This window comes from Crocodylus porosus, unplaced genomic scaffold (assembly GCF_001723895.1).
Source record: "Crocodylus porosus isolate Cpor-Errol unplaced genomic scaffold, CroPor_comp1, whole genome shotgun sequence".
Taxonomy (NCBI): domain Eukaryota; kingdom Metazoa; phylum Chordata; order Crocodylia; family Crocodylidae; genus Crocodylus; species Crocodylus porosus.
Window position 1 is genome coordinate 16,527,569 of NW_017728907.1, and position 22,199 is coordinate 16,549,767.

The 22,199-nt window shown below is 45.3% G+C and overlaps 1 protein-coding gene across 3 annotated transcripts in view; it reads left to right on the top strand.

Annotated features, from left to right (window-relative positions):
* RABGAP1L (RAB GTPase activating protein 1 like) overlaps window positions 1–22,199 on the top strand; it is a 462,175-nt gene that overhangs the window by 77,143 nt on the left and 362,833 nt on the right. For all 3 annotated transcript variants that reach the window (XM_019530871.1, XM_019530872.1, XM_019530870.1), the window contains one exon: window positions 1,844–1,988. In XM_019530871.1, coding sequence (XP_019386416.1) covers window positions 1,844–1,988 — 145 coding nt within the window. The remainder of the gene's footprint in view (window positions 1–1,843; window positions 1,989–22,199) is intronic.

Consider the following 22,199-nt stretch of genomic DNA (forward strand, 5'->3'; position numbering starts at 1 on the left):
ACCACATACACTTGACATGAGTTTTGTTTTCAACACTTTGAGGTGCAGTTTCCCTGAAGCCCCTGCACCTGTCTCTTTGAAACTTGGCAGGCTTTGTGGCCTCATCAGGGCCTACCACACCTGCAGTTTTGATCCCACTATGGCTTACCACATACACTTGACATGAGTTTTGTTTTCAACACTTTGAGGTGCAGTTTCCCTGAAGCCCCTGCACCTGTCTCTTTGAAACTTGGCAGGCTTTGTGCCCTCAGAAGGGGCTACCATTCCTGCAAGTTTCATCCAAATCAGGCCAGAAATGACAAAGTTATAGGCTGTTTCGAGCTTCCCCATTATAGCCTATGGGCGAAACTGTTTCGACAAAATGAAACAGAACAGTAGTTTCAAAACGAAATGCCGTTCAGTCGAAATGGAATGGTGCCGTTTCACACAGCCCTACTAAATACTACTTGCCAAGGGTGCAAAACACTCAGCTGTAAGCATAGACCCTCCAGATTCCGTCTATCTAGTGCAAGAGTTCCAGAAACTGGAAATGAAACAGCAGAAGCTATTTGATGCAGCCAGAAAGCTGAAAAGGTGCCATGGGTTCTTCATTGATAAGTGGTCAGGCCCTTGGTTTGCATTATAATTTATGTTAACTTATTTTTTAATTCATGACAAGATAAATCAAGTTAATACATTATCTAAACCCGTTCACCTTTTTCTTTCATATACTTAAAGTTGGTTCAAAAGCAAAACATGCTAGCACTGCTTATGCAAAACTGATTCATTTTGCTATTTGATGTTGATGGGACATTTTTAGCCTGTATGAAAACTGACCTTATTTTAACTGATTATGTAAACTTTGCGGAGGATAAAGCAGTCTGAAAACTGATCTAAATTTGGGCATTAAATGTTCATTTTGGCTTCCCTTTAGTTCCAGTTTACTTAATGCCACCATTTGGTTGTGTTATTACACAGCCTTATAAAAATACAGGAATTCACAGCAGTTGGAATAATTTTAGTACAAAACATTACTGGTCTGCATGGAGGGGGGTAAAGAAGTGTATAGTGAACTGGGCCATGTAATGGAAAAGATTCAGGAACACTCCAGGTGTTTCCAATTCTTTTCTCCTAGCAGTTAATGTAGACATACTAAAAAAACAATGGGTTTTAAGTTTAGACTTAATATATACAGTGGTCAAGGTGCAGGTACTTAGGGATTCCTTGCAGTTTGTCTGGGAAGTTACTAAGTCAGATCACGGAGAAAACAGATTTTCAGTTTTGAGTGCGTCCTGCTAATTTCAAGTACCGGCTAAAGCATAAGTGCACAGGACACAAACCTTGAAGGGCTTTACAGATAAATGCAGTCACCTTCATTTGCCTTGGGAAATAAAATGGCAGACATTTCAGCTGTGCTTCAAGGTCTGCAGGTTTATTTGTACTTGCATGCAATCAACTTTATGGAAGGATCCTGGGAACATAGCTTTTACTGGGGATATTGTAGTTCCTGTGGTGTCAGACTTCCTACCTGATAACAACTGTAATCACTTTTACAAACTTACATTTTTATCTTAAATATTTTGTTTCGATTTTTACTATTGCTACAATTTCCCAAGTCTATTTTTTTCTTCACCTTTTCACCTCATCTCAGTATAGATAATTTAGAATAATGAAGTATTTTAAAGTTGCGTTGAAGGTGGTGGTTGAAAAGAAAGCTTTGGAAAGTATTGTTCTTTGTATTTTAATATTTCTTCACCTTGTATTCAGCAGTGTTATAATCTGTTCCCATACTAGGTGACTACCACTGAAACTGTAGTTGATGAATGCAAGGGCCTTACATTAAACTCTTATTTTATGTTTTTAGTCTGAAGGAAAAAGCCATACAAGTTCTGGAGATGCAATTTATGAAGTTGTAAGTCTACAGCGGGAGTCTGACAGAGATGAAGAATCAGTCAGTTCAGTGGGTGGAGGGGGTCCATTATCACCACAGGAGGATGAAGCAGAAGAAGGTAAGAGTCAAATAAGCATGTAAACTTCTCATGTCTACCACTATTCTCATAGTATTTCTGCCTTTTTTATTCCCACATAGGACTCTTCATACTTGTGCCTCCAAGGGATGTTCCTACAACACCAAACCATAAAATACACCCATCATTCTGCACTACCAGCTGTAGTGTGGTAATGTCACTTTTACCATTGTCCTCTCTAAGCAAGGTTTTTCCCCACATGCACCAGCAAAAAAGATGAGTCCACACAGCCCTGTACATCAAAAACGAATCAATACCTACTTACCTGCTAGACTAACAAATAGCAAACCTCTGCTAGAGGGTTTTTTTCCAATTAGAGACTCCCCCCCCCCCACCCCAACACTACTTTTGTAGTAAAGTGATACTGGGAAGCTCTTCACTTCCAATAGCAGTAATGATATTAACTAAAGCCCCTTGGTTCATTTCTGTATAAGTTTAAAAAATATTTTTCTTCATTCTGGCAATGTATCCTGAATGTATTTAAACAAATATAGTGAGAGGCGTTTCAGTAGCTTGTTTGATAAAACAGGCTTGGATATTACTGTTACCCTATTTGCTATTGAAAATGACAAGGGATTATTACAGAATTTAATAATGGATTTTTATTAAAAAATAAATTGATATTGTCCTCCTGATAATATTGTAAAACACCTTTATTTAGAAATAGGATAAATAAAACAAGAGAAATGGGCATATAGGAAGAAATAAAGTGAGTTTAATTTAATGCTAATTTCCATATTTTAAACGCAAAATACTTGCTAGGGAAAAGATGTCTTTAAAATGTCACTATGATGTGTTACTGTTCTCATGGAAACAGTATTTAGAGTGGTTTTCTAGAAGTTATCCATCCTGGTTGATGTGCAGGTTAAATGAGTCACTGCCAGTTGTTCTAATTACATTTCTTCCATTCTTATGTTTCTTTTGCAGAGTACTAATTATTAGAATGGAAGAGACAAGGATACACAATCTTAGTTCCGTTTTATCTTTATATGAAAGACCTTGGACTACAGATTTTTTTAAACTATTGAGCTCTGTGTCAAACATAGCTACCTGGTCTCTCAGATTTTTTTTTTTCTTTTTTTCCCACCTGTTCCTGACTAGGGCATATAGGACAGTCCTTTCAGGATGGATTATCTTGTAGGCCAAAAAATTAGTTGATCCATCAGTATTAGGTATTTGGTGTTTTTGTCTATTCTTTTGTAATGCATTGTGTTGTATTCCCTATACAGCCTTGTAGAATAGCTCATTTTTCTCATCAAGCATCTTGTGATGCCAGAAGTCTTTGAAGTATTTGTATAGTGCCATAAAATATGCTGTGGGTACAGTACTTTAACTTGCACCTTTTGCCTATTTTCCATGTCTTTTTTGCAACAATCTAAACTTCAGCTAACTGAAAGAGCAAGCTTTCCTTTGTTCATTATAATCCAGGTGTCTCATCTCATGATTGAGGGGGGGGAAAATGACACCAGTAAGAAATAAATTTATTGAATTCTTTCAGTCCACATGACAGTTTTTTCCAGTAGGACTTTTGTGGTGTTTTACTGGTAGACCATGCATGAATTTCCTTCTGTCATGAATTTAAAATCATTTGCATTTTAATGTGAGGAGCATTTTACAGCTGTAGTAAAAGTAAAAATATGTAGAAAAAATTGAGATGATGCGGTTTTTGGGGTTTTTTTTTTTTTTACTAAATCCTGCTTTTTAGTAGTTTCTGCTTGACCACCATGGATCCTGGTTTTCTCTGTTAACCTCCCCCACCCCCCAAATTCTCTATATAATATACACAGAGGGTAGTTGAACGTAGTTTTGTTGATATATTTACAATTTTAAAGCAATTTAGAAGCCTACCAGTACCTCAGTCATTACAATACCTATCTATGTATTTTGGGTTTTTGAGGATGTGTGGGCCCAGCTGCGGCTGTTCTCCTGCTACTTTGTGGTGCCCAGCAAATGTGATATGCTGGTGCTGGGCCCATGCTGTTGCCTCTCACTCTTGACCCACAGCCCCCTATTCCTCTCCCCCCCAGGCCTGCTGGTACCCCTCACTCCCAACCTGGAGCAGAGCCAAGCAGAATGCAGCCAGTTGGGGGAGGGGGGCAGTCAGGAGAGGGGGAGGATGCAGGCTGACTGCTGTGGGGATCTGGGCTTCCAATCTTACTGTCCTCCCACCAGGGGCCTCTATAGCCCAGTGGGTGGGATCCAGCATGGGAGGGCAGAGTGGGGCCAGGAGGCTCGGTGCAGCCACTTCTGGAAGCCCTGCACCACCATGGCAAGGCGTTCCCTGTCCACTTGGAAGCAGTGACAGGGCACAATTCTGTGCTGCTGTTGCTGGATGGGCAAGGTGTGCCTTGCCATAATGGCTTGGCTGGCATGGGGCTTCCAGCGGTGGTGGCACTGGTGGTGGCATTGTGCCCAGCAATGCTCCCCTGACATGTTTTGGGGAGCCAGCCTCCTTACTGGCCTCATGGCCGCCCATTCGTGCCATGGTCATATATTCTTGTTCTGGCTCCAGGCACTGCCTGAGCTGGGCAATGCCCTCAGCTTGTTGGGGATAGTCCTACCTTGAGGGGGGAGTTTGGCTAGATAACCTCCTGGGGTCATTTCCAACCCTAATTTTCTGTGATTCAGCACCAACTGCCACCTGCTTTCCTTCACCATGGCTGCCACAATTTCAATTTGCACCCCTTGCCCCCAACCTGTGTCACTTATGCCCTCCCCCAAACCCCACTCCTTGACTTACCCACAGGAGCTACTGTCCACCACTGCCTGGGGCTGTATTCCCAGACATGTGCTTGTGTGTGCGCACGCACATGCATGTCGCATCCCTTGAGTCTCACTCTCCTCAGCCCCCTGGAGGCTGGAACTCTGCCAGCCTGTAAGGGGATACTCGTGCTTTCCTACATTTTTCTCCTTTAAAGGAGAAAATCTGCATTTTTCCACAGCAAACTGAAAACCTGGATCACTGTTGATCACACTCATTTCATTTTTCATTTTTAAGTTGAGTACCTTAATTGAAAGAGAGAAAGCTCTGCAAAATTGTGAAGTGCCCATTTTAGGGATTTTTTTGATCATCACATTTTCATTGCATTTTATTATTAGCACTGCAGTTGATATTTCTGTCAACTCAGTCATCAAAACTTGCAGCTAGAGCTGGCAAAGAAATACTCTCCTGCTTATGGGATCATGATAGTCTCTTATTTAATTAATATTAAGCAAATGTCAAAGCAGAAAGTGTGAGGTTCAATACTTGCTTTAATTCAGACTATAATTTAACCAAAAGAGATCCAGATACATGACAATTAAACTGTTCTGTGCTCGAAAGAGGTCTTGAGTAGAATGAATTAAGAGATGTGCTCATTTTCCATGAGTAGTTGGGGGTGAATTATTAATGTGTAACTTTTGAATATAGAAATTTCTGACATGGGACATGACATGATTGGTTCAAGGACATTCCATTGTATAATTTTTTTAGTAGCCAATTGCCTGTCATGAATGACGGATTTAAAATAACAAGGGAGAGTTTACATGGCCACACCCCCCCCGCCCCTGGCTCAACCTTCAGGGCCGGCCATATAAACAGCCCCTGTGTCAGCGTCGCCACCCCCCCCAGCCCACTGCCTCTTCTCCCCTCTCTTTCCCTGCTGGGTGCATGCACACCTGCCTATACCCCCATCCCTGTCTGCCTCTGCTTCCTCCTCGCCCAGGCCCATGCAGCCAATTGCCGCCTGTCCTCTCAGAGGTGCACGCTCAGTTGACCAAAAGCGTTAAGGACAGAAAGACACAGACAGACTAAGCCCTTTGTTATATTAGTATTTTGATGAAAGTATGTACATCTGGGTAAAGGGGACTGGATGAGGAGGAATGTACAGGTGGTTGGGATATGGGATGTATGATATGACAAGCATGTGGTTGTGTAATGGCAGTAGCTGGGAAAAGCCATTGTAGTGTTAAGTAAGGAGCAGCAGGAGGTAACTGTTAGTTCCTTTGTATATACAGGAGCTAGAGGAATCTCCTTAATAGGATCAGCAGAAGTGGTCATGATGGGAATAGGATCCTATACTAAACATGTAGTAGGGAGTTGTATGAAGCATGTGAAATATGAGGACTTGGAGTCAATCCAGAAGGGGGAACATGAAGTGGTAAGGGTCATAGAAGCTGACCCCAGTCCGGGGCAGTGTGAAATGAACAGAGGCAATTGATAGCTAGTGATGAAAAGGCAATTCCCTTATGAATCCAAACTTAAACCTTAAATACCTCCCTTGCTGCTTCCTCTTGAACTTGTGCAGGTTTTAGAACAAAGCAAATCTACTCTTTGGAAAGCTTGCAGTGGAGCAAGCTGTCTTCAGATCCAGGAGATACAGCAGGGGCTTTGTTCTGCTAAATGTTCACTTCTTATGTTAGATGTTACAGAAAAATGAAGAATAAGTAGAAAGGATTTTATATATTATTTCTTGGCCTAATGTTGACTGTTACAGTGATAGTGGCTATACTGCTTTCCTTCTACTGAAGGTTCTATAGCTTTTAAGAATGTTGGTCATAGATTGGGGCATTGTTTATTCCTTGGCGTAAAAGTTTCTGCCTAAACATCCAAGCTACCTGTGCAAGGGTTGTGGGAAGGGAAAAGACTAAAATTAACAAATTGGAAGACCGCTTGTGAGGAGATACGCATGAGATTTTGAGATTGGGGTCATGAGAAGTTTGTTTTACCTGTTACCTTGTTTTGATTTCAAATTACCATTTGAAGATGATCTTGGAAAACTTGGTCCTTTTGTTCAAATTAATCCATCAACTTGGTGCTTTTTGTCATGAAATTGAGGATCATCACAGCAGCTAGGTGTAAAGTTAAAAGAAAAAATAACTTGTCATTTCTACCTCCTATAGTCATTAGAATAATTGCAATTTGGACTGATGCTCTCAAGATACAGATCTATATGACTCCACACTTGTAGTTCTCAGATGCTGGCCTGACCCATATATATCATGCTTATCATGCAAAGTAAAGTCATTATATTCAGAAAATATTCAAAAAGTAGGAAATTGATTGTAAGTTATCGTGCCTTTTTTTTGACAGACAGCTGCCAAAATGCAAAGTCAAATTTAATTAGTGTATTGCAATTATAAGGCAATTTTAATGGAGAATAATTCCTTAGGAATAATTCCTAAGGAATTTTAATGGAGAGTAATTCCTTAGTTTTGTAAATAAGATCTTCAAAGAATGTTCTTCAAAAAGTTGTTTCTTCTTTTAATGAATTGCTCATAGTTTTAGTCAGATTATACTGTTTACCAAGCTTCTGTCTCCAGAAGAGGACAGGTCAGTTTCTTATGGAACACTTTTTTGCATGATTTCGTAGTATGCACTACTGATGGGGAAAAAGGAAGCACAGATGTAGCCTTCCACTATCTGGTACCAGATTTCTTAATGACAGTTAAACCTGCACCTTTGTTAAGACACTAGAGATCAACTGGAGTCTTGCAGTGTCAATGGCATGAGCCTCTTTCAAGTGTGGCAGAGAAGTGAGGAACAAGAGATATGCAGAACCATGTTGGAATGTATTTGATTCTTCTAAGACAGTGAAGTAGATTTATTCTAACAAATTGTGGGGGCAGCAGCCCAAAGGTCCAGAATTTAAGGAAAAGAGGAATGTGAAGCAGAGGAATTCTCCTTTGTCCTTGGTGTCTGGCAAGATTAATTTTCTCTTTGGGATCAAGAATTGAGGAATTGTGTATGAGGAGAATGAGTGAGTGGAGTAGAGGTTGGAGTTAACTGTGGAGACTGGAAACTGAAGGTGAGGATTTCAGAGTGGATGAGGGGCTTCAGAGCCCTAAAGAGATGGAAGAAGCTAGTGTGGTGGTTGGCCCATGAAGAAAAGGTGGCTGGAGTAGTGGAGGGGTGAACACATTGTTTAAAGATCTATAATACTTATGATCAGATCATATGTATTGAAAAAGTGGACCCAAAAAGGTATGGTGTTGGAGGCTTTTCTCAAGAACTAAAAGTAAAACGAAGGTACAGTTAGAAGAGGATTTTGATTGGTGGTTGATTTATTGTCCTTGTGAATTTACCTGTTTTATATAACCTTTATACCAGTATATACCCAGATAAGTTCATAAGGACAATTTTTTAGGACAACATTAGCTTTGTTTTTGATCGATCTTTGTTGCAGCCCCACAGGATTTGATTTTTTTTTAATGCTATCATTTCTAAAGAATGCAAATAGATAGCATGTCTGTTAAAATAAATAAATAAAATGGACTCCCCTATCTCATTTGTGGAGGTTGTACATTCTGTTCCCCAGCATTAAACCTTTTTGCAACATTGCAAGTTAACCTTTCAGTCATTAAAAATACATTTAATCAACTCCTGCAGCAACATTATTGTGCTGTTCAATAGTTTCTTAATCCTTTAACTGGTGAAAAATTGAGTACAATATATTACATTTTTCTTGCCCAGAATGATATAACATTCATTCTGTAGTTTAATTTGTCATTTTTTAAATTATTAACAATTCAAGTGTGGACTCTCAGCTAAAAAAATTAAATATTTTTACTTTGGCTTTTTTCTGTGTAAAATATATCCATGGGCTATTAACCTATCTAGAATCATAATAAAATTACATGATTTTAGTATCAAATAGGAAATTGGAAAGTACTATGGCTGTCTTCTGAGTTTCTTTGTAAGGAAAATTGCTAGGCAGTGAAAAATAGCAGCTCAGGTTCTAGCAGCATGGCATCTTTTTATTTTCTTCACTCAACCTCCTTGGCCCAGTCGGGCTCTTCTGTAGGACTTTGTGATCTGTAGGATGGGAAAGACGTAGCATTACATTCCTTCATTCCATCTCCACAGAAAAAGAGAGTGCAAGATGTGGCCAACTAGGTTTACCCTATAGGGATTCTCCCTTTGATAGCCTCCATCACCAGATGGTTCTATATGAAATTTTTGTGGGCACAGTGTGTCTCTGTAAATCAGGCGTGGACAGTTATTTGGGCAGGAGGGCTACTTAAGTTTTGGTGAGCTGTTGGGGGCCTCATGCACACATGCACATGCATGCTTCCTGCCCTCACTCTATGGCTCCCAGAAGCCCTGATAGTGGGGTGGAATGGGTCAGCATGGAGGCCTATGGCCAGGCTCTATCCCCTTTGGGCAGCAAGTGGACAAGCTTTGTTCAGGCTCCAGTGGCTGCTGGCTGGAAGCAGGCCCAGCTGCCTGCTCAGAATGGCACAGCAGCTGGAGCTGGAGCTGCCAAGGCCCAAGTGCAGCTCAGCCAGGGTCTGCTATGTGGTGCTGGGCGGGTGTAGCTACTTCCACCCACATCCCCTGTAGTGCCTGGGAGATGCAGTCCTGCCCTGTAGGTCATAGACATCACTTACCAACAGAGGCTGGGGACTGAGCACAGCTCACCCAGGGCCTGCAGGACCAGATTGCATCTTCTAGGTGCCACGGGGGACGCTGGGCGGAAGCAGCCCTGCCCTCCAAGCACTGCATAGCAGGCTACTGGTGAGCTATGCTTAGTAGGGCTGTGCAAAGCTTTGGTAGTCAAGTTGATTAAATTTGGGGGAGATCTGACCTGATTTGGTGGCCGAATCTCTGAGTCCAAATCGAATCAGGAGACCCATTAAAAGGTCTGAACAGATGCAGAGAGATTTGGTGCCAATTTGGAGAGATTTGGCCATAAACTATATAGGCAGCAATCCTTAACGACGCTGGACACAGCTGTCTCCAACTGGTAAGTCTGTTGCGGTGGGCAGCGAGGGGAGGGAAGGGGCATAGGGGGGCAGATCAACACCCCCACAGCGAGGGAGGGATTGGGGCTGGGACAAACTGCCCAGCTGGGGTGGGGAGGCATGGGACTTTGGGAGGGGTCTTTCTCCACTGCGTGCCACTGCATGCCACTGGTCCAGGAGCTGCTCTTCTGATAGCTCCTCTGGCAGCTCTTTCTGCTGGTCTGGGAGGGCATGGGAGCAGGCATGTGCCTCCGGATCTGCGCGGGGTGCGCTGGGCCAGGATGTGATCTGGGAGGCTAGTCCCGGCCACCTGCCACCAGGCTGCGCTGTGGGGTGGGCAGAGCCAGGGTTGTGCTGCAGGCGGCTAGCCCCAGCCGCAGCCCTGGCTCTGCCCATCCCACAAAGTGCAGCCTGGCAGTGAGGGCTTGCCACCCGGAGCATGGCCCTGGCTCAGTCTGCCCTGAGCACAGTGGAGTGGGAGCTATAGAGGGGGCTGCAGCCACCCTGTAATTCCCCATATACCCTGCTGCTGGCCCTGCCCTGATCTGGATGCATGGGCCCGCCCACATGCCCTGCTGCTGCTTGCCCAGCTGGGGCGGGGCTGGGCAAAGCAAAGCCGTGGCTTCTCCAGCTTCCATGGGGAGGCTGAAGTAGCTTCCGCTGCTGCTTGTCTCTTGTCGAAGGCAGTGCAGTGGCACCATCCCGTGCCAGATGGGCAAATGGCAGGCGGGCATAATCCCTACTCCCAGCGCCTTCCGCTGCACGTCTGGAGCACCGCCCAGCCTGCCCCGCACAAATCTGGGGGCACAAGCCTGCTTCAATGCTCTCCCAAGGAGCCACCAGAAGAGCAGCTCCTGTACTGGCGGTGTGCAGCGATGCGCAGTGGCGGGAGTCCCCCTCCCCAAGTCCTACACACTGCCCTAGCTGGGCATCTTGTCCCAGCCCCAATCTCTTTCCTGCTGTGGGGGCATTGATCTGCCCCTTCCCCCCCCCTTCTGCCCATCACAACAGACTTACAGCTGGAAGCAGCCGTGTCCAGCATCATTGAGGACTGTTGCCCGTATAGTCTATGGCTGAATCTCTGAAGCAGAATCAGCCATATGAAATCGGTACAGTGATTTGAATTGCTGAATCGAATCACTGTCTCTCTGAATTGACCGAATCCAAATCTGAAACAGATACATGTTGTATGGTGCAGTGCTGGATGGAAAGGTAGGACTGCTTCTCTACTGCAGTGCCTGGGTGGTGGAGTCTGGCTCTGCAGGCCCTGGGTAGGCCAAACTCCATCTCCCAGGCTGCCACGTGGTGCCAGGTGGGTGGGGCTGCTTCTGCTCAGCATCTCCTGTGGCACAAGTAGAGAGGCCAGAGCTGCTACCTGCCTGCAGAGGTAGGGGCCCATGTGGCTTGCCCAGGGCTTGCGTCATGGTGTGCTGCCTCCCCATGGGCTGGATAAAATCAGTTGGTAGGTAGGATCCAGCTTGAGGACTGTATTTTGTCCACCCCTTCCTTAAATGAACCTGCCCATTGGTGCATCTCCTGAGCTTCATGAGCATCTTGTGGGAATATATAGTCTGTGAGCATTAATTCTGTAGTTACTCACCTTAGGGAAAGTCTTACTTCTAATGAACGGTGAGAAGTAATTCTCTAACTGTTGAATTTGTTACTGTAGTCCTTTTGTTTGAATAGGCAACAATTGGATACTAAGGGCTTGAGAGAATTCTCTTTATGAATTTCTATTCTGTTTTGAGATGTAATTTTTTTAATCTAGTGCCTGCATGTGCATCTGTGTGTACTGTTAAGTGGCATACACTTGCACATTGCATGTGTGCAGAGGTTTAAGTTTAAACTGCCAGACTTATGCACTAGTAATGCAAGTTGAGAAGAAATGGAATATTCAAATATATACAGGTATTGCCACCTATATTTAAAAAAAATAATTTGAATATCTGCTGCTTTGGTTTCAGCTTAGTTCAGCTTTCTGGAGTGCTTAAAAAGGTGGTTTAGAAAGTTTTATTTATCTGCTAATTTAATCAAAGGCTACCATACAGCCACTTCAGTTTATGCAGTGTAAAATTATTTGACATTTTTATCTTTTAAATAATAGATGACAGTAAATTGCTAGTTGCAACTTGTGCAGAATGCAGAAAGAAGCCCTCCTGTGAGATTGAACAGCTGCAATATTATGGCTGTGCTGTATTCTTTACTTTGGCTGCCTATAAAAATGGTATAACTGCTTCTGACTGAAGTGGTTTGAATGTGTTCTGAGACATGGTTCCCCCTTTTAAATATATCTGTCATATAGTACAGGTTATTAGATGAAGAAATGTTTAGTACACTGCTTTAATATTTAGTTGTAGTGATGAATAAGCATTCTAACATTATAAAAGCCTAAGTCTGTTTGTCTGTCTGTCTGTAACACTTTATCTGCACTCTGATTGGCTGTCTCGGCATTCAGTCAGAGTGCCCTATGCAGACAGGGACAGAGAGCGGAGTGCCACCATGACAATGTGGACTGAGAGGTCAGAGAGGAGGGGTGCGAGGGCAGCTCTGTTGGCCTCGCTGCCTCTCCCTACTCCTTGGAGGCAGAAGGGGAAGACAGGTACCAGAGCGCTGCCATGACAGAGGGGATGGAGTGGGGGGTCTGCTTCTTGGAGTCAGGAGCTGGTTGTTCCCCCCCCCCCCCCAACAGCACCCGGCAGGGAGGGGAGGTGCGGGGAGCAGGGGTTACTGATGACTGTGCCCCACTGCAACCACAACTGCTGCTGCAGTCATGGGCCCCGGCCCCAGCCTGAAGCAGCCGGGAGGCAGGGAGTGGCCCTGGCCCCGGCCCCAGCCCTGGCCCAACGGTAGGGGGAGGTGGGGAGTGGCTCTGGCCCCAGCCCGAAGCGGCGGGGCAAGAAGGGGTGGTGGTGGGGGAATGGCCCCAGCCCTGTCCTGAAGTGGCAGGGAGGGAAAGGCAGGGAGCAGCCCTGGCCCCAGCCTGAAGCAGTGGGTGGGGTGGGGAAGGAGGAAATGGCCCTGGCCCAAGTCCAAAACAACAGGGGAGCAATGGCCCAAGTCCCAGCCTGAAGTGGCAGGGTGGGAAGAAGGGGAGCAGCCCAGGCCCCTGCCCCGGCCTGAAGTGGCAGGGGGAAGGGGGAGAACGGCCCTGGCCCAGAGCGGTGGATGGGAGGTGGGGCGTGGCCCAGGCCCCACCTCCCACCAAAATGGGGGTGGGGCAGGGAATGGCCCAGGCCCCAACCATGGCCCAAAAAGGTGTGGGGGAGGCAGGGAGCGGCGCCAGATCCAGCCTGAGGTGGGCAGGGGAAGGGACACAGCCTCTGTTCCCCCCACCCCCGATGGGCAATTTGTTAGTTACATATATGTAGAACTCAACAGATTTACAAATTATATATCTGGAAAGAAGAATTTCTTTAAAAGGGCATTGCCTTTGAATTGTGGCACAGTATATCTCATTGACTTAAGTTTGGATTTTTTTTTTTTTTTGCATTTTCAAAGAGATATTGAACTCCTAGTACAGCACTGTATGTTTGAAGATATTTATATTTACAGAACACTTATCTGTTGTGCAGTACTTAATTGACTTTGTCATAAGTGTGGGAGTAAAACTACAGAACTGAAGAGATGAAAGCTGAATTGAAGAGCTGGGGAAATTATGAACATTTAGATGAAATGTACACCAAATTTTGATTTACCATGTTAGCATCCCTTTTGTTTACCATTTATGAGCATTTTGTGCCCATTTCTACAAGCAGGTCTTTTCTGTCTTGCTGAAATTTGTTTAATCGTAAAACAAAATGTGTTTGAAGTGGAAGTAGAGTAAGGGTTATCAGCAGGTTTTGGTGGGTTGCACCATAGGCAAGTGGGAAGTTGCAGTGAGAGGATCTGATCTGATCTACCATCCCAGTACTTTAGGAAGAGAAGGAAGGAGTGCTTACCAGCAGTGGTTCAGTAACTATTTGTAAAGTGGAATTGATTCTCTTTTCAGCTTCAGATGGAGAAGAGGGTATGAGGAGAAAGGAGCCTAGGAGGAGGGAAGAAGAGAACTGCTTGTTTGGAAAGCATTTGATACGGACTTGGAGTCATATTATGATTTGTATTAAAAGAACAAAGTTTTTACATGAATCTATCAGCCATTTGAGCTAACAACTCCAAAGTATGCAGTAGGTCATGTCAGTGCTAGTCTGAATTGATATCTCCAGTGCCTCATCTTCTTTATAAACCTGAGAATTGGTGTGAAGGTCCACGGCCTTTTCATATCTTGCCCAAGGACCCCAAGAGGAATCTTAAGTTATCACTGCCATAGTGGAAGCAAGAAGTCTCAAAACCAATGCTGGGGCTTGCCAAAGAGGCACACTTGTAACAAATCCTAAACTCAGGGTAGAAATGAACGTTGTCGCTTGGCAGTGCGTTTGTGCCTCAATAATTTGTTTTTATGGCAGCACAAATTATAAGCAAAAAAGTCCCTACTTCTTGTCTCACTACACCGGTGGCCATGACAAAAGGTAGTATAAAATAGTGCAACTTTATTGCAGTGGGTGTGTGCTTGCTTTGTCAGCAGTAGCAGAGCTACTGGGGCTGGGAGACTGGCTTTCATTCAGAGAATGAAAAGTGCCGAAGCTGGCAGCTGCAGGGAAAGTGTGGATGGCTCACACTTCAGTTGACCCAGTCAGGTTCTCCAGGGGCTTAGGGGTCCCCATCCTGGATACCCTGGAAATCCTGCACAGGATGGGGCCTGTCAAGCCCCAGAAGCACCTACCCAGCTTTCCCCACTTAGAGATCCACCACAGGGAGTATCAGAGCACTTCTCTAAGCAGGGAAAGTCAAGATTCCCTGCCTATGGAGATCCACCGGGATCCCCAGGGTGCTTCTCTATAAGCAAGCAAAGCCTGAGTGGGTCTTGGCATGGAAGCATGAATCCCCAGTGTTTCATGCCTCTGCTGCTTGACTCTGTGCTTCATAAAGAGGCACGGGTTGCTGTCTGACCTGGGGAATTCCCAGCGCATTTTGTCTCTGTGCTATGATCTGCACTGACCTGTGCCTTCACGTGAATCACAAAAGCACAGGGCACTGGGAATTCCCTGCGTCAGATGCTGCCCCGCACCTCCTTGCTGGGACCCACACTGACCCATGCTTCATGCGGTGTCATGGGTCAGCATGGGACCCTGTGTGGAGGCTTGGAATGCCAGGAATTCCTCGGGTCCTGTCCCACTCTGTTTCTTTGCTGAGCTCATGCCAGCATGTGTTGGCACAGGTTCCAACAAGGAGGAATGGGAGGGCAGTGAGGGACACGGGGAATCCCAAGGCAAGGGGAACGTGTTGGGATACATCCTGCCATAGCTTATCTGCTTTCCTTGGTGAATGCCTGATTGCCAAAAAGGCAGTGTATAACCAGTGGAAGGGGGGTGCTATTTCCAAAGAGGAGTATACCTCCTCTGCTTGGGCCTGTAGGGGAGCTGTCAGGAAAGCTAAGGTGGACATAGAGCTAGGACTAGCGTCCAAGATCAAAGATAATAAAAAGTCCTTTTTCAAATTTTTAGGGAGGGTGAAGAAAGCCCTGGGAAGTGTGGGGCCCCTGCAAGATTCTCTGGGCAATCTGGTGGTTGTGCCAGAGGAGAAAGCAACTTAACCAATTCTTCACCTCCGTTTTTTTGTGCAGGGACCGGGACTTCCCCACTGTGATGCAAGATGGACTTGAGGGGAACACCTCCAGACCTTGGGTTGGGGAGGACTGGGTTGGAGAGCTTCTGGAGGGGCTGGACATGTTCAAATCAGTGGGTCGAGATATTTTCCACCCCAGGGTGTTGAGGGAGCTACCAGGGGTTATTGCAGGGCCCTTCGTATGGCTTTATGAGCGCTCATGGTGCTCGGGCCAGGTGCTGGATGATTGGAAGATAGCCAACGTGGTCCCCATCTTTAAAAAAGGGAGGAGGGAGGACCTGGGCAACTATTGGTCTGTCAGTCTTACCTCAATCCTGGGGAAACTCTTTGAGAAGATAATCATGGAGCACATCTGTAAAGGGCCAGCTTCAGGGATGATGCTCAAGGGCAACCAGCACGGTTTCATTAGGGGCAGGTCATGTCAGGCCAACCTGATTGCCTTTTTTATGATCAGGTCACAAAATCATTGGATGCACGTGTCACCGTGGACGTAGTCTTCCTGGACTTCAACAAGGCCTTTGACACTGTCTCCCACCCCATCCTCATTAAAAAAAACTAGGCGACTGGCATTGATGCCTACACAGTCAGATGGGTTGCAGATTGGCTGAAAGGTTGTACTCAGAGGATGGTGGTGGATGGGTCATATTCAACCTGGGGAGAAGTGGGCAGCAGAGTCCCCCAGGGCTCGGTCCTTGGGCCCGTGCTGTTCAATTTCTTTATCAGCGATATGGACGATGGGGTGAAAAGCAACCTGTTTAAATTTGCTGATAATACCAAAATTTGGGGTGTGGTGAGCACACTAGTAGGGAGGGAAAGACTGCAGCAAGACCTGGATAGGTGTGGGCTAACAAAAACAGGATGCGATTCAATACTGACACGTGCAGGGTGCTGCACTTGGGCAGTAGTAACCAGCAGCACACTTATAAGATGGGAAGCTCGCTTTTTGAGAATACAGAGGCAGAAAGGGATCTCGGAATCTTGATTGACTCCAAGGTGAACGTGGGCTGTCAATGCGAGGTCACGGTTGGCAGGGCTAACTGGACCTTGTCGGGCATGCACAGGTGCATCTCAAGTAGGGCCAAGGAGGTGATCTTCCCCCACTATGAGACACTGGTCAGGCGACAGCTGGAGTACTGCATCCAGTTCTGTGCGCCCCACTTCAGGAGAGATGTGGACAACATTGAGAGGGTCCAGAGGAGGGCCACCCACATGATCCGGGGACAACAGGGCAGACCCTACAATGAAAGACTGCGGGATCTGAACCTGTTCAGCCTTCACAGGGGAAGGCTGAGGGAGGACCTGGCCACCATCTATAAACACACTGGTGGGGACCAGAAGGGTTTGGGAGAGACTTTGTTTCCCCTTGTGCCCCCTGGCATAACAAGGAATAACAGCCACAAGTTGTTGGAGAGTAGGTTTAGATTAGACATCTGTAAGAACTACTTCACAGGGCAGCTAGGATCTGAAACCAACTTCCTAGGGAAGTGGTGCTGGCTCCTACCTTGGGGGTCTTTTAAAAAGAGGCTTGATGCCTACCTGCCTGGAGTCATTTGAGCCCAGTTTTTCTCCTGCCCAGGCAGGGGATCAGACTTGAAGATCTACACGGTCCCTTCTGACCCTGCTTCTATGATTCTATTCTATGACATCTTTTTTTACCCTTAGGTCACCTATAGGCTCAGTGGAATGGAAGAAGAGGGGGCGCAGGAGAAAGGGAGGAAGGAAGAGAAACCGCACACAGTATTTTGCCAGTTTTACTTTCATGGGAAAACCTTTTCAGATGCCAGAACTTGCAGTCAGTCCAGTTCTCACTGGCAGTGGTGATCCAGCAGCTATTAACCTAGGGGGGAGTGATAGATTGCAATGGGAACCCCCACAATGGTTTGTCTTGCCCAGGCAGCAACCAACATCCGCACTTAACGTGCGCTGAATTACAGACAGTCATCTAGCCCCAATAGCACTGTTGCTGCCTATTGGTGGCATTCAGGATGGAATAGGCCTTAGCTAGTGACCAAATGCAGGAAATTACTGCAGAAGTGTGGAGAAGAGGGAAATAGAAGTAACATTCCCTACAAATTGAATTTGAGTGGAAAACATTATCAAAGATAAACTGAACACTGCTTCCTGTGCCAGAGGATATCTGATCAACCTGATTGCCTTCTATGATGAGATGACTGGCTCTATGGATGTGGAGAAAGCAGTGGATGTGATATACCTTAATTTTAGCAATGCTTTTGATACGTTCTTGGAAGCAAGCTAAGTAAGGAAGGGTTGGATGAATAAAATATAAGGTGGATAGAAAACTGGCTGGACTGTCGGGCTTAAAGGGTAAACAGTGACCCAGTGTCTAGGTGGTAGCTGGTATCAAGTGGAGTGGCCCAGGGATCAGTCCTGGGGCTGGTTTTGTTCAATATCTTCAGTGACCTGGAAGGGGAAATGGAATACACCCTCAACAAGTTTGCAGGTGACACCAATCTATGTGGAGTAGTAGATATGCTGGGGAGAGAGGCTAGGATTCAGAGAGACCTTGACATATTGGAGGACTGGACCCAAAGAAATCTCATGAGGTTCAATACGAACAAGTGCAAAGTCCTGCACTTGCGATGGAACAATCCCATGCACTAGTACAAGCTGGGGACTGAGTAGCTAAGCAGTAGCTCTGCAGAAAAGGATGTGGGGGTGGTTACAGTGCACAATAAGCTGAATATGAGCCAACAGTGTGCCCTTATTGTGAAGAAAGATAATGGCATACTGGGCTGCATTAGTAGGAGTGTTCCCAGCAGATCGGGGGAAGTGATTCTTCCCGTCTGTTTGGCACTGATGAGGCCACCTCGGGAGTACTGTCCAATTTTGTGCCCCCCCACTAAAGAAAAGATATAGACAAATTGGAGAGAGTCCAGCAGAGTGCAACAAAAATGGGTAGGGAGCTGAGGCACATGATTTCTGAAGAGAGGCTGAGGAAACTGGACTTACTTAGTCTGGAAAAGAGAAGACTGAGAGGGGATTTAATAGCCTTCAACTCTGAAGGGTGGTTCCCAAGAGGATGGAGCTAGATTGTTCTCAATGGTGGCAGATGACAGAACAAGGAGCAATGGTCTCAAGTTGCAGCAAGGGAAATTTAAGTATTAGGAAGAACTTTCTTACTAGGAGGGTAATATAGGATTGGAACAGGCTACCCACAGAGATTGTGGAGTCTCCATCTTCGGAATTTTTTAAGACCGGGGCAGACACAGCCTTGGCTGGGAGTTGACATAGTTAGAAACAATTCTGGCTTGAGCAGGGGGTAGGACTAGATGACCTTCTGAGGTCCCATTTATCCATATTTTTTTATTATTCTATGATTCCATGTTGCCCCAGATTCTGGCCTCTTCAAAGCCATGCTCTAACTAGTGGGTGAGTATATTTTCACTTGAGTTAGAACTAGTGCATCCCCCATTCAGTTATTTGCGTTCCATCAGTATACCTTTCCTCAAACCCACTGCTGGCAGTTTCTCTTTGCATCCGTCGTGTGGTAGGCACTTCTTGCTCACAAATTCAACTTGAGCAGGAGATCTGCTCCTGGAGGAGTAGTATATGTTTGTGTGTTTAATTTACGTTCCTCATATTTTACATTTGCACTTGAATAGTCTTGGTTAAATTTTGCTAGCATTATTCCAAATAATTTTGAAGCAGATATGTTTTAGGGTGAGGTAACTTCCTTACTGTTACAGACATCTGGAATTTGAGACAGAAGAGATGAGCCTTGTTAATTTTTGAGTATGTGGAGTATTCAAACATTTTATTGAAGAGGAAGTAGTTTTGGTAGTATTAAGGCTTATACTTCTTCAGTTGATTTAGTGACAGACCTTGCTGGGTTTTAAAGGAGTTCCACCATTGTGGGAGGAAAAATATTCATTTTTCAAAATGCCCTTTTTAGCTTTAAGAGGGAAGGACCCAGTCCCTCCTCACTTCCTCTGCTCATGCTTGCTGTACAGATTCATCCCATCGTTGATCATCACTATTATGTGATACCTAAATCTTCCTATACAAACGAAGCGTTACAGCTACAGGAGCCATTTTTGTAAATAGGAAATGTATCACACCTGTAGCATCCCACAGTATACCTAATCCTAAAACCTGGAAAGTGTTTGCAGGGTCTGAACTAGATGAAACTTTCCTCCCTGGTTTTAATTTGCCTTGTCTTTTTTTGTTTTAAAGTTCGCTTGTGTAGCATGCTTTTATCTTTAGTTAAGGCTGGTGACCCAACTTCTAAGCATAGTTATCCTTGGCCTTGCATTTAGTATTGATATTACAAATGGTGCCCTTAGATCAGTGCTTCCTAACCATTTCCTTAGCATGACCCCATTTCCTCAGCATGGTCTCTCTCTCTCAACCTGCAGCCTCTCACTCCCTGCCTACAACTCCCTGGCCCTTCCAGTGCCCCTCACTCCCTACCTGGAATGGAGGCATAGGTGGGGAGGGGTGACAGTGTGGGCTTTCTGCTGCCTTCCCCCTCCCTACCCCCCAGGGCCTCCACAGTCCTGCAGGTGTGACCCAGTGTGGTAGCTGGGGAGGCTCAATGCTGCTGCGGGAGTGACAGCGAGGAGTTGTGCCTCTTGCTGTTCCTGGGCAGGCAAGAGGCACCTCACCATGGCAGCACAACTGACACAGAGCCTCCCTGTCCCACTCTGCTACAGAGATCTGGGGAGAGGGCAGCAGGGTGGGGAACCCCAAGCCCTTAGTGGGCAGCCCACATCTATTCCCACCCCACGCACAAATCTGGGGGGCATGTGCCCCTCCCATGCCTCCCACCCTGGGACTACTCACAGTAGTCAGCCAGCCCCCCTCCCACTCTCCCTTGGAGGAGTCACCTGTGGCTCCATCCTGCTCCCCCAGCCAGGCCCTACATTCCCGTCCCAGCTCTGCCCCACTCCCTCACGGGGGGCCTCAATCTGCCTTCCTCCCCACATAGACCCTACCTACCTGTAGGGAGCTGGGGGAGCTGCTGTCCACGCTGCCTGGCTGCCACTTGCATGTGTGCTCATGCACATGCATGTGGCACCCTGCCTGGTTGCCCTCCTCCTGCTCCCCCCAGTACCAAGCAGCTCCTTGCAGGCTGGAACTATGGAAGCCTGCGAGGGGAACCTGCTGTTTCCTACTTTTTTTCTCCTTTAAAGGAGAAGATCTGCCATTGTCTTTGACCCCATTTTTTATCACTGTGACCCCAGGGTTGGGGACCACTTTCTTAGATGGAAGGTTTGTTTCAGCCACATTCTCAGCATCAAGAAAGGGAAAAGGAATGTATGTTGGGGTGGGAAAACAGTTGTCTTAAAGGAGTGGGTGAAAATTCAAGGATCTAATTTAACACCCCTTCCTGCTGAAAAGCTTCTTTGTTATGTACCTCAGGTTGTTTAGTAAGAGTGCAGTCTGCTTTAAAATGTGTGGTCTAAACAAGAACATAACACCATGCTAGTTGCCCTTTAAAGCCCATGCATGACTTGCTTTAGCAATTACTTGAGATCTTATTTTTCAAGATTTTTTTCAATCCAGCACATGTGAATAGATTCTTCTACTCTGTTTGGGATTGATGAGGCCTTATTTGGAATACTGAATCTAGTTTTGGGCCCCACACTTCAAGAAGGACAAGGACAGATTGGAATGAGTCCCGTGCAGTGACAAAAATGATTAGGGGTCTGGAAAGATCTTATAAGGACAGGCTGGTTTGTTAGTCTGGAGAAGACTGAGTGGGGATTTGATACATCTTCAGATACTTGAAAGGCAGTTATAGAGAGGATGGAGATGGGTTTTTTTCTGTGGCTGTAGGGGACAGGACTGGGAGCAATAGCCTCAAGCTGCAGTACAGGAAATTTAGGTTGGTGATTAGATGGAACTTTCTGACTCTGAGGGTGGTGAAGCCTTGGAACAGGCTACTTAGAGCAGTTATGGATTTTCCATCCCTGGAAATTTTCCACTAGAAAGTTGAAAAGACACTTGGCTAGGATAGTTTGTCAGGGATGGTTCTGCCTTGAGCAGGGGGCTAGATGAACTTGTAAGATCCCTTCCAGACTATGATCCTATAATGTTTTGGTGTGACTAGAAAATGGAAAATATTACAAGAGCGGTTTTAACCATTAACTTAGAGAACTGTTCCTAGCATCCTATGGATCTTCAAGTGTAATTTCCCAGGTTTCTAGAGCAGATTTTTTTAGCATTAACACTAATGTGACCTTGTCTATTAAAATAGGCAAATGTGCTGCTTTTTTTTTTTTTTACAACATATCATAGACATTTATGAAAGTACACAGTAGTTTCCCTCCACAAATTGCGTGTTCTGAAAACATACAATAAAACTAAACTAATAATATACAAAAATAAGATGTGTTCATTCCCTTCCTTCTACTAATTGTTTGACCATGTGGGTACAAACATGCAGATGTAAGCCACATTGTGCGATTGGAGGCAACAGCAAAAGTTTCATCAAACTGAAACAGTTCTGGAGCTGTTCTTCTTGTTTTCCTGCCAAATGCCAGCCCTTGTGTCCTGAAGATAGTACTTCCGTATTTGCTTTGCCTTTGTCTTACATGTTCTCATCCTCTCCCATACATTTGCATAACTGAAGTCAAATGGCCTACACAAAAGAGCAGCATAGGTTCTTTTAAGGCTAATACAATGTTTTGCAGATTTTCACCTAAGCGTATGTAGTTGAGCACTAATGAGCATGTACTCAGTCACTTAATGTACGGATTCATACCCACTTCCATGTTTTGTTTTAACCTGCTGCTATTAGATGCATTCTATTTTTAGTAAATGCATGGAAAATAATGTTTGTTTTTT